An 11,056-nucleotide genomic window follows, 5' to 3' on the forward strand; every position below is an offset into this window, starting at 1 on the left:
TATGTTTGACCCTTCAGTTTGTGACTTATAAGTGTGTCAAAAAGATCTTCAACTGGTGTCCAAACTAAAATTGATTGACATAAAATTATAAATGTGCTGTTATTTTCTGTGTCAGTCGCGTGGAGCTGAAGAGGCTTTGTGAGATCTTCACCAGGATGTTTGCAGATCCTCACAGCAAGGTGAGATCCAGCTGGACTTCTGTTACACACAGCATGTTTCGCACTGCACAGCACTGCACTGCACTACCAGGCTGCTTTGTAGTCATTTTGCATCTATTTTTAGTGGTTTTGTGTCTCTTTGAAGTCATTTTGAGTGTCTTTGTAGTTTTTTGAGTCTAGTAATTATTGCGTGTCATTGTAGTCATTTTGCGTCTCTTTGTGGTCTATTAGGTCTCATTGTAGTCATTTTAAGTCTCTTTAGCAATTTTTGCGTGTCATTTATCATCTTTTTCTAGTGTTTTTGCATCCCACCCTGGTTTGTATGTGTCTCTTTAAGTGACATTTTGTGTTTTGAAGGCCAGGGGCCCCTGACACGCTGGGCCCCTGGGCCAGTGCCCGTTTGTCCCATTAAGTAATCCATCTATGCCTACAGTGCTGGTGGTCAAAGTAAAATGCCTGCTTGATTTATTTGACTGAATTCACTGCTCACATGACAGAACTAACTGCAGGACAAACTAACACAGTGTGTTTTTTTGTTGCATGCCTCCTCGCTGCTGTGGACTCTAACAAACACCAGAGAGTAAGTGTTTACTCACCTTACTCACCACAGACAACTGTCCTGTCAGATTTCAGCAGCACTGTGTGTTTACTCACCTAACACAAACAATCACTGCGAAGAATCTGACTTCCTTCCTCTTCTTCCTCCTCTCTCAGGTCTTTAGTATGTTCCTGGAGACTCTGGTGGACTTCATCACGCTGCACAGGGACGACCTGCAGGACTGGCTCTTTGTCCTGCTCACTCAGCTGCTGAAGAAGATGGGGGCCGACCTGCTGGGCTCCGTCCAGGCCAAAGTCCAGAAGGCCCTGGACGTCACCAGGTTGGCAGCTGGGCTTCAATCTTTGCTTCCAAAAATATTTATAATTTCAAAATTAACATTTGCACACTTCTAAAGTTATACTGTTCGTTGTGCTTTCTTTCCAAATAATTAAATATCATAAATATTTCTTATAAAAGTACAGAAAGGTTAGAATACTACAAAGAATAACATCCGCACCGTTGTCAAACTTTAAGATGGGAAACAGTTCTTTAGTTTGAAAGAAGACGTTTTTAATACCTCCGAAAACACTGACGTGGCAGACGTGAAACATCTGGTCTACATGAATACTAAAACGTCTGATAACATCTATGGTCTTAATATCAAAAGGCTCAAAGGAATTTTAGGAAGGCAGGCTGTTATGGCTTTGAACAAGTTAAACCCAGTAGTAGGATGCCTTAAATTCCTTTTCAGCTAGCTGTCTTGTTAGCTGACCCCATGTACCGGGTTTATGGGGTTGATTAAAGGACCGTGGCTTGATATCAGAGGCTGCAAGAAAGATAAAAGAGAGACTGAGCACAACTTTAGTGTGTCAAAAATGTTGCATGTTCTAAAACTTACAAAATACCAATCAAAGGTTGAAAAGTCTTCAGTTAAATTAAGCAAAATGAAGCCCAGATAACAAAAACTAGAACAATAATATAAACTTTTCCTCTCCATGTCCTCCCAATAATGTTTAAATTTAGCTCCTGGCAGGGTTGGATGAGTTGGAGGAGTTATTAAAAAATAAAGCTGATGCAGTGGCCGTTTTCAATGCTGCATTTCCTTGTTTCCTTGTTTCTCTGCAGAGATTCTTTCTCATACGAGCAGCAGTTCAACATCCTGATGCGTTTCATCGTGGATCAGACGCAGACGCCCAACCTGAAGGTGAAGGTGGCCATCTTGCGCTACATCGAGGCGCTCGCCCGTCAGATGGACCCGGCCGACTTCGTCAACTCCAGCGAGACACGCCTCGCTGTCTCTCGCGTTATCACCTGGACGACCGAGCCCAAGAGCTCCGACGTCCGCAAGGTAGGAAGGCGGGGCGGTGTGGAGTCTCATTGCCACCTCCATCTTCTCTCACAACTTTTCAATTTGTTTATTTATTTAATTTTTTTTTTCTTTTCACATCTTGATTTTATTTTTTTTTCCAATCGCCATTTCTCGTCCACCGCACCCCCAGACCCTTCATAGCTGGGCAGGGGAGGATTTCTCAGGCCGACCCAGCACCGTGGCCTCTCTGCCAGGAGAGGGCAACCTGGAGGAGAGGTGCAAGCAGGTAGACTCTCCATCAAACAGCATGAGCAGAGGGAATAACCTCCTCTAACTCTCAGAAACACCCAGGGAGCAGCTGGATGTCTGCTCACTCATGTTCTCACTGAGTGGTGCGAGGCTTTTCAACACTAACTGCTCTTAAATCAAGTTTCAGAATCATGTGATGGTTCTGTTTCATGGCTGGTAAAATGGGTCGTAGATGTTTCAGCGGACTTCAAAATGTATCTTCAGTATGTGCATGAGCTGCTGGTGGGGTCTGGTCTGTGCAGTTGACCAACTGAACTAAACATAACAAACATGATGTTTCCAGCAAGTTGTGCATGGATTTGTGCAGTTTGCTTTTAACGTTGATACATGTGAGTTATCTTGAAGAAGACTTGAAGGGGAAACCGTTCTTTTCAGGCTTTTGCTTAACTGTCTTGATTTGAACCAACATGCTGCACGCTCACTGCAACAAATGTGCTTCTTAACATTTAACTTAACATGTGATTTACTCTAATGTTTACTTTCAAGTTAAGGAACTTTCTCTTGTACCCTTGGGCTTGTTTCATTAATTTTATAAATATTTGTCAATATTTAAGTAAGAACAGTAAGAATTTGCTGAGGATTTCTTTTCTCTCGGGAAGGTTTTACTGTCATTGGACACAGAGTAATTGAATGCAAAAGATTAATAAATATATATTTTAAAAATATATATTAATACATTATATATACAGAATAAATGAACAAATTAATGCGTAAATAAATTGCTATTTTTCTTTATATTCCCACATTTATTTATTCTTTTATTTATTTCTCTTTATATTTCTACATTTTCTTATTCTTTTACAGATATATTCTTTTTTATGGCACACCTATGACTCCATAGTGTGTAGTTGTCATGCTTCAGTGGCAAAAACTCTGCAATAAACTTTTAACTAACACCTCAAACAGCTCATGGCAACAGCGGAGAGACAACGTTATTTAAAGTGACTGTGTGTGTGTGTGTGTGTGTGTGTGTGTGTGTGTTAGGCGGCCCAGGTGGTGCTAATTGCCCTGTTTGAGCTGAACACGCCGGAGTTTACCATGCTGCTCGGTGCTTTGCCCAAAACCTTCCAGGACGGGACCACCAAACTGCTGCACAACCACCTGAGGAACGCCAGCGCCAACAGTGGCATCAGCATGGTAACACACACACAAAATATAGTGAACTATAAAGATGTGAATCTGAAAATCTAAACACAACATCCACCTGAGTAATTTTAGTTCAGTCACCAACCAAACTCTATTTAAGATAATCTCTAAATTTCACATTTTATTTATCAATTTAACTGATCAAATATATTTTCTGTACTTTTTACCTTCTAGTCTGACAAAATGATCTTAACTCTTACAGATGTTTTTTGGCGGTGTTTCTAAAGCCAGTTGTGTGATTTGCAGGCGTCTCCCAGTAACTCGGCAGGCCGGACGCCTCCGCGGCCGCCCAGCAGCCGCAGCAGCCCGCTGACCTCGCCCACCAACTGCTCCCATGGGGGTCTTTCTCCCAGGTACGTCACAGAAACACTCCCACTGCACAACTGCACCTCGAACCCACAGTCACACTCCTCACCACTGGTGATTTAAAGATGTTCAAATACATTTAATTCTCCATATCAGAACTTACCCTCATTACAGTCATTTCTTCTGCATCAGAAATATAGTTTGCACCTGTTTTATATTGATATCAGATGATTAGAAGATCATTCAGTTACAAAATATCAGATTTATAAGAGTCACCTGGAGTAGAGCTGAACCAAAGTGAAGATGTGATCAAATTTAACTTAATATTTACTTAAATTTAGCTAAATAATTCAATATTTTAATGAGATATTTTGAATTATTTTGCTCCAAATGTTTTACAGCTTTCTCATCACTGTTCCTGACTCAGCACTGATTAGATTATGTCAGATTTGTTGTATTTTTGTTCTTGAAGTTACGTATCAATATCTGAGATCAGTCAGCACTTCATGCTTTTATTTCAAATGATATCAGGCGGTGGCCAGCTTAGCTCAGTTGGTAGATCAGGCACACATATATAGAGGTGTATGCCTCGACGCAGAAGGTCCAGGGTTCGAGTCCGACCTGTGACAATTTCCTGCATGCCTTTTCCCTCTCTTCCCCTTTCATGTCTAGCTGTCCTATCCATTAAAGGCGGAAATATAATAAAAAAATAAAATGATATCAGGCGTGAAAAATCAGTGAATCATCTTTAGTCAGGATCAAACCATTTTGATAGGACATTTTTAAGTGTTAGTTTTTAGGGTGACACCACGGTGGGAGAAACAAAAGCACTAGACTCTAGCATGTGATGCTTCACCCTTAAATGATTTCCTGCTAATAACATTTTTGTAGTTACACTGCATCAAAGGTTGAGCAGCATGATACTGGTGCCAGTTCTCAACACAGACTGAGAACAGAGCTTCTCCTTATTTTCTCACATCTCTATCTTTTCTCTGGGCTGCTCTCTTCCTCCTCCTCTTCCTCCTCCTCCCTCTCCCTCTCCCTCTTCTGCTCTTCCTCCCCGGCTGGTTGCAGTCGGCTGTGGGGCTGGAGCGCAGACGGGCTCTCCAAGCTCCCTCCTCCACCCTTCCCCTCCCCTCTTCCTCCACCCACTGCCCACTCCTCCGTCAAGGCAGTGCGGCGAGCTTACTCACCCAGGTAACCCCCACCCCCTCTTTTTCTCCTCCCTGTTATTGGGGTTTCACAGTAGAGCTGCGTGACCTAAAATACAGTTAAATATATTTTCTATCGCTGTAATGATAGATAAAAAAAAATATCTTTTTAAATATACTTTCACAAAGTGCACAAAGTTCTCTTTCCCCTATTGACTCTCTTCAAATAACTTGAAAAGCGGCTCTACAATTAGGAAAGAAACAAATCCATATCAGTTCTTTGTCCTCTTGATGCTTTCTTGCACTGTGAAACCTCTAAAAACTCACAGTCTCATATGTCATCACCTCTGCAGCAATTTGTGCCTCCATCTGCTCAAATTGTCCTTCACTGTCCATTCGTTTGTTTTATAATTTCTAACTAAACGTTCCCAGGTGAGAAAATGTGCAATCAGTGTCTCTATGCACGACTCTGTTTGTCTCTACCTGCGTCAGTTTGTCAACATGCACGGCTATGCACGTGCACTGCACTGAGATACATCATGGTGCACAGAAAAAGTGCTGCTTGTTTCCTAGTCATGGACACAATGTGTTGTGGTGCATGAAAATACCTTTGAAGCACTTCTGCTTTGTTCTTGCACTCATGAAAGTTTGGCAAGTTGGGACCAAGAAGTTAAAGTTGAGACAAGAAATTAAAAATAATGAAATGTACACCAGAATATCTGTTACCCCTTTTCGACCAAGGCATTTCGAGGGCCAGTTCGGAGCTGGTGCTTAATCTCGAACCAGTTCTTTGTGTTTTTCTTGGCCAGGGAAAACACAAAAACACAAAGAGCTGATTCTTGGCCAGGGAAACTGGTTCCAGAGTGGCACCAACCCTTAGCTGATCTTGAACCAAATACTGCTGACATCAGGGGCTGGGGGCGGGATTATCATGACCAACAAGACCAACGAAAACATTGTGACTGCCATTTTTAAAAACACAGAGCTTCATTATGGATGCAAAATCAAAGCCATGGACTGTGGAGGAGAAAGAAACTAGTCTCCTAGCAGTATAATTTAATAATAATTTATACTGTTTATTGATCCCCAGTGGGGAAATTACAATTTACACTCTGTTAGAAATCACTACACACAGGCCTGAAATACACACACACATGCTCAGGACCTATTCATGCACAAATGGAGAGATGTCAGAGTGAGTGGGCTGCCAGTGCTGGACCAGCGCCCTGAGCGGTTGGGGGGGGTACGGTGCCTTGCTCAAGAGCACCTGGCAGTGCCCAGGAGGTGAACTGGCATCTCTCCAGCTACCAATCCACACTCTGTACTTTGGTCCGTACTGGGACTTGAACCAGCGACCCTCCGGTTCCCAACCCAAGTCCCTACGGACTGAGCTACTGCCACCCAATTGTATGTTCCTCGACAGAAGTTCAAAACAAACTTGAGGGAGCTTGGCGAACAAAGCCGGTGTTTGAGCCGATACAGCGGGAGATGGCTACCGCAGGGTACAACAGAACCGTCGTGCAGAAAATAAAAAAGGAGTACAGGGACCAAAAAAAGGATTAAAACCAGCTGCGAATCAGCAACAGCCCAGCACTAGAACTAGGTTTGCCTTGGTCGAAAAGGGGTAAGGATTCAGTTTTGTCCATGTCTAGGTAAGTGTCCTCGTTCCTTATTCACAAGCTTTAAACAAAAGCAGTGCTTTTCCACGACCATCGAAGGACTGAACCTTTTAGCTCAGGTAGTCTTGGATCACTACATTAAAGCATCTGTTCTTCATGTCAGGCTTGTTAGGTTAAGTCCTTTGGAGAACTCCAACTTTCTCAAATCTCCTAGATCGTTTTTTTCCAAAATAATCTTTTCAAGCATCAAAGTCACACATAATCACATCCTGTTTCCCTCAGAGCGCAAACAATCCCCTGATGATGAAACCTATTGTAGCAGAACCAGCTCTCATGTGATAGTTTTCTTTCTAACAAGCCCGTCTCTCCCACGTTGCAGCATGCTGGAGTACGACAGTGAAAACCTGAACTCAGAGGAGATCTACAGCTCTCTCCGCGGCGTCACCGAGGCCATCCAGAACTTCAGCTTCCGCAGCCAAGAGGACCTGATGGAGCCACTGAGGCGAGACGGCAAGAGGGACGGCATGGTGAGGAGAAAGATGTCGCTTAGTTTATGAACACAAACAACTGTAAGATACTTCTATAATTAGCGGAGGGCTCCAACCAATGTTTATTTTCACGGACAATTTATTTCCTTGACTTATTAATTACTTGTTTAGTCTACAAAATGTCAGAAAATGGTTTAATCTGTAAAGTTTCCCACCATTCAGTGTCTCTTCTGTGCAACCAAACACATAAAGAACTGAGGCTATAAGTCGATTTATATGTCACGTTTATATATTTTATGATTTACCAGTCCTGCTTATTCATACTGTCAGACTTTCTGAGGTAAAACGGCCACATAAGTTGTGTGTTCAAGCAGCATTTACGACTCATATTTACGTTTGTAGTGACGCCGCCCTCTAGTGGCCGTAGTAGTTATGACGGGAGCAAAGCAGGAAGTAAGGTGACGAAGTATAAAGCCCGTTTTACAGTCGCCGCATCCGAGCTTGCGCGTGCCAATGTGACATCAAAATGACATAGATCTTGCTGGTGCGCCAGGATTTTGAGTGCGCGTCGCACCACTCTATTTTTTTTTTAGCGGCGCGCGACAAAGCGGAAACAGGAAGCCTGAATGAGCTCGAGGGTAACCGGATGCCAGGACTCTCAGAGTGACTGCAAGTCTCTCTTGTAAACTTACTGGGTTAAGATATGGTGAGTGAAAGGCTCTATCCGACGAAGTGGGTCATCGAATCAAATCGCAGCATTGACGTCAACGCTGCTGCCAGTTCTGCCGTTGTTTACCTTTTTCTTCTTCTTCTAGTCCGTAGAAAGAGCAAAGTCGGTAGCCTTTCCTCATTAGCGCCACCTCTGTTCAGGAGAAGACTGCAACTAGTGTCGCGACCACCACGCGGGAGTATAAACAGTTACGGTGCTCCCATGATGTCACACTGGCGCTCGACAGGTCAGCTGCGGCTAGTATACTGCACGTTTAAGAGTGCCAAATTTCTGGCGTCGGACATTGGGGTGGTGGATGGGTCAAACTAGAGGGTACTTTCACCCAGGAGACCAAGGTTTGAGTCCCAATTGAAAATAAAAGTAAACAGCGAGTTTAGCGTCATGTGCATAACCTTCAGGAGGGGAAGTAACATCTGATTTTAACCCAAACCTCCATCTTTTTCTAAACTTAACTCAGTAGTTTTGGCGTCTAAACCTAACCAAACTGCGACCGTTTCACAAGGTTAACGGCGTTTAAAACCGCAACCGTTACGTTCTCTGGTTTAGATATCAGATTGTATTTCCTGCCACCACTAGGGGCGCTATGAAACGCTTGCGTGGGTCGTTTTAGTGTGTAGGAATAAATTTCCTATATTGTCGTATGTTTTCGGAGGACTTGTTGCAAGTGAACTTTGTATTGTGATGTTGTCATTATTCAGTCCGGAGTCGGGGCGTCCTCAGAGCTCGGCGGTGAGGTGGTGGGGGGAGGACGCACAGCCCTAGACAACAAGACGTCTCTGCTGAATACGCCTTCGCCGCGCTCCTTTGCCGGCCCGCGCTTCAGAGACTACAACCCGTACAACTACACGGACAGCATCAGCACACTGGACAAAGCTTCCCTGAAGGAGGCGCTGTTTGAGGACGCCGTAGAGCAGCTGCGAGACGGTGAGACCACAGTCACATCTGGTCAGAAAGTAGCTGAAAAGTTTGATTTCGTTGGTGTTTAGTTTGTCATGCTGTGTCTTTAAACGGAAATGTTTTCTTTGCAGGCAGCAGACAAGAATGTGTGGAAAACAAGATCGTGAACCCCAAAAGCTTCCCTGGTAAAGACATGTTGCATTACGTCCTTTTCTACAACATGCTCAGAAAAAAACTAACTTTTAGCTGAGGATCACCAACATATTAGAGTCAGAGAAAGTCTCCTCTTGTACCGTAGACTGACCAAAAGATAAACAAGTACAGATTTATAAAGCTTCTCTTGAGGAGCTTTGAAATACCAAAAAGTCCACACAGCAAATTAACGACTTCATTTCTACGTCTGTTTATCTTTTGGTTGATTTAAATCTGAGCTTCAGACGTTTACCGGCATCACACACACTCACTGAAGCACTTGATAAATGTTTTTGTTAAATTATGACCAAAGTAACACACAATCTATTTAATTCTCCGCCTGCAGCCGTCCCTGCTGAGCAGCTGCAGCTGGTCGGGGAGCTGCTGAAGGAGCTCTCCCAGGGCCAGGCAGGGGAGCGGGGCCCCGAGGACCGACGGGGGACTCTGCTGGAGCTGTTGAAAGTGGCCCGAGAGGACAGCCTGGTGGTGTGGGAGGAACACTTTAAGACGATGCTGCTGCTACTGCTCGAGACGCTGGGGGACAAAGATGTAAGGACTATCCTCTGTAAAATACTTTGTGACCTTAACACTTTCTGTAAGTCACTTTGAGCTGACTCTTCTCTCTCAGCACACGATCCGGGCGCTGGCCCTGCGTGTCCTGAAGGAGATCCTGAGGAATCAGCCGGCCCGCTTTAAGAACTACGCTGAGCTTACCATCATGAAGACGCTGGAGGCTCATAAAGACTCCCACAAAGAGGTGAGGAGCCTTTTTTAGGTCTGGTTAAGCAAGTCATAGTTTTAAAAGGATGCTGGGATTTAGGGTTCACTTAGTCTCGCATTGCCAGACCTTACTCCACAGCGCTGTGGAGTAAGGCCTGGCTACACCGCAAATACATTCTGGGATAGGAGAAATTAACGCTCTGGTTAGTTTGCATTTCTTTAAACCAATCACAATCGTCTTTGGCGGCGCTAAGCTCCGGACGCAGCAACGGTAGCTCTACAGAATAGTCTTGGGAAGGAACTTGTTTAGGTGGAACATTTGCACCCCAAAAACCCCACATACAATATTACATGAAGTTAACTGTTGACACAATACAGTAACGTGAGCTATTTAAATTAGCTGATACATGGTTAAACCTCATTGGCTCTTACCAGTGTATCTCCGTGTGTACTTCTTCCACAGCAATCCCACCAATCAGTCCCAAAACGTCCCAGTTAGAGAGGAAACGCCCTAAACATAGTCTTTAAAAATCTTTACAATCATTCCCCGAAAGAACCAAGCAGGCCTGCCTTGTTGCACCATCCAAACTTTCTTCAAAATTTGACATTTTCAGCGTGTAGCTTATTAGCTCTAAGTTTTCGAAGGGATTTTGGGAATGGCAAAACGCATAGAGCGGAAGGTGAGAGCCAGATGTCAGGCTTTATCATGGAAATGTACTTCCGTTGCTCCAGACTAGGGTTCACTTATGCCCTACATTATGCAGGTGGTGCGTGCGGCAGAGGAAGCGGCCTCCACGCTGGCGGCCTCCATCCAACCGGAGCAGTGCATCAAGGTCCTCTGTCCCATCGTGCAGACTGCAGACTACCCCATCAACCTGGCCGCCATCAAGATGCAAACGAGGGCCATTGAACGCATCGCCAAGGAGCCGCTGCATCAGCTGCTGTCTGACATCATACCTGGACTCCTGCAGGTGAGATGCACGACATCAGACTTTTCACTTTGAAGTCCATTTAGGAGTCGTCTACAGGGGTTTTACTCACCGTCCTCTGCTGTTACAGGGCTACGACAACACAGAGAGCAGCGTGAGGAAGGCCAGCGTCTTCTGCCTGGTGGCCATCTACTCTGTGATCGGAGAGGAGCTGAAGCCTTACCTCGCTCAGCTGACCGGCAGCAAGGTACACTCATGTCCTGTCTTTCAAGCTGTCAGTCTGACACGTTTTCAGGGAGCGTTAACATTTTCTTCACAGTCCTGAACCGGTGTCTGCGGGTTTTTATCAGCATAGTTTCAACATCCAGCTGAAGACGGGAAAAAGTGTTGCAGCTGGAGTCAGTGTCAGCGAGAGAGTTTATTTTTGGCAAACGTGACTTTTCTGGTGACCTTGTTTTGACATGAGAATCCAATTTAACATTATTTATTTAGGAAGTATCATTGAAGAACAACAAGACGTCCCCAATACTAGTTTTAGCCCCGTATGGGTGAAAGCTTAGGTAA

General features: G+C 44.3%; 1 protein-coding gene across 22 annotated transcripts in view; it reads left to right on the forward strand.

Annotated features, from left to right (window-relative positions):
* Nucleotides 1-11,056, forward strand: part of LOC116044841 (CLIP-associating protein 1-B-like) — a 50,986-nt gene that overhangs the window by 35,587 nt on the left and 4,343 nt on the right. For 11 of the 22 annotated variants that reach the window (XM_031292366.2, XM_031292372.2, XM_031292373.2 and 8 more), the window contains 15 exons: nucleotides 116-179; nucleotides 736-738; nucleotides 873-1,036; nucleotides 1,822-2,044; nucleotides 2,196-2,291; nucleotides 3,299-3,451; nucleotides 3,707-3,813; nucleotides 4,841-4,963; nucleotides 6,916-7,063; nucleotides 8,453-8,678; nucleotides 8,783-8,836; nucleotides 9,190-9,392; nucleotides 9,472-9,600; nucleotides 10,328-10,534; nucleotides 10,623-10,739. In XM_031292366.2, the coding sequence (XP_031148226.1) occupies nucleotides 116-179; nucleotides 736-738; nucleotides 873-1,036; nucleotides 1,822-2,044; nucleotides 2,196-2,291; nucleotides 3,299-3,451; nucleotides 3,707-3,813; nucleotides 4,841-4,963; nucleotides 6,916-7,063; nucleotides 8,453-8,678; nucleotides 8,783-8,836; nucleotides 9,190-9,392; nucleotides 9,472-9,600; nucleotides 10,328-10,534; nucleotides 10,623-10,739 (2,017 nt within the window). The remainder of the gene's footprint in view (nucleotides 1-115; nucleotides 180-735; nucleotides 739-872; nucleotides 1,037-1,821; nucleotides 2,045-2,195; nucleotides 2,292-3,298; nucleotides 3,452-3,706; nucleotides 3,814-4,840; nucleotides 4,964-6,915; nucleotides 7,064-8,452; nucleotides 8,679-8,782; nucleotides 8,837-9,189; nucleotides 9,393-9,471; nucleotides 9,601-10,327; nucleotides 10,535-10,622; nucleotides 10,740-11,056) is intronic. The other 11 variants (XM_031292380.2, XM_031292382.2, XM_031292385.2 and 8 more) reach the window with 5 other exon arrangements.

This window comes from Sander lucioperca, chromosome 24, assembly GCF_008315115.2.
Source record: "Sander lucioperca isolate FBNREF2018 chromosome 24, SLUC_FBN_1.2, whole genome shotgun sequence".
NCBI lineage: Eukaryota > Metazoa > Chordata > Actinopteri > Perciformes > Percidae > Sander > Sander lucioperca.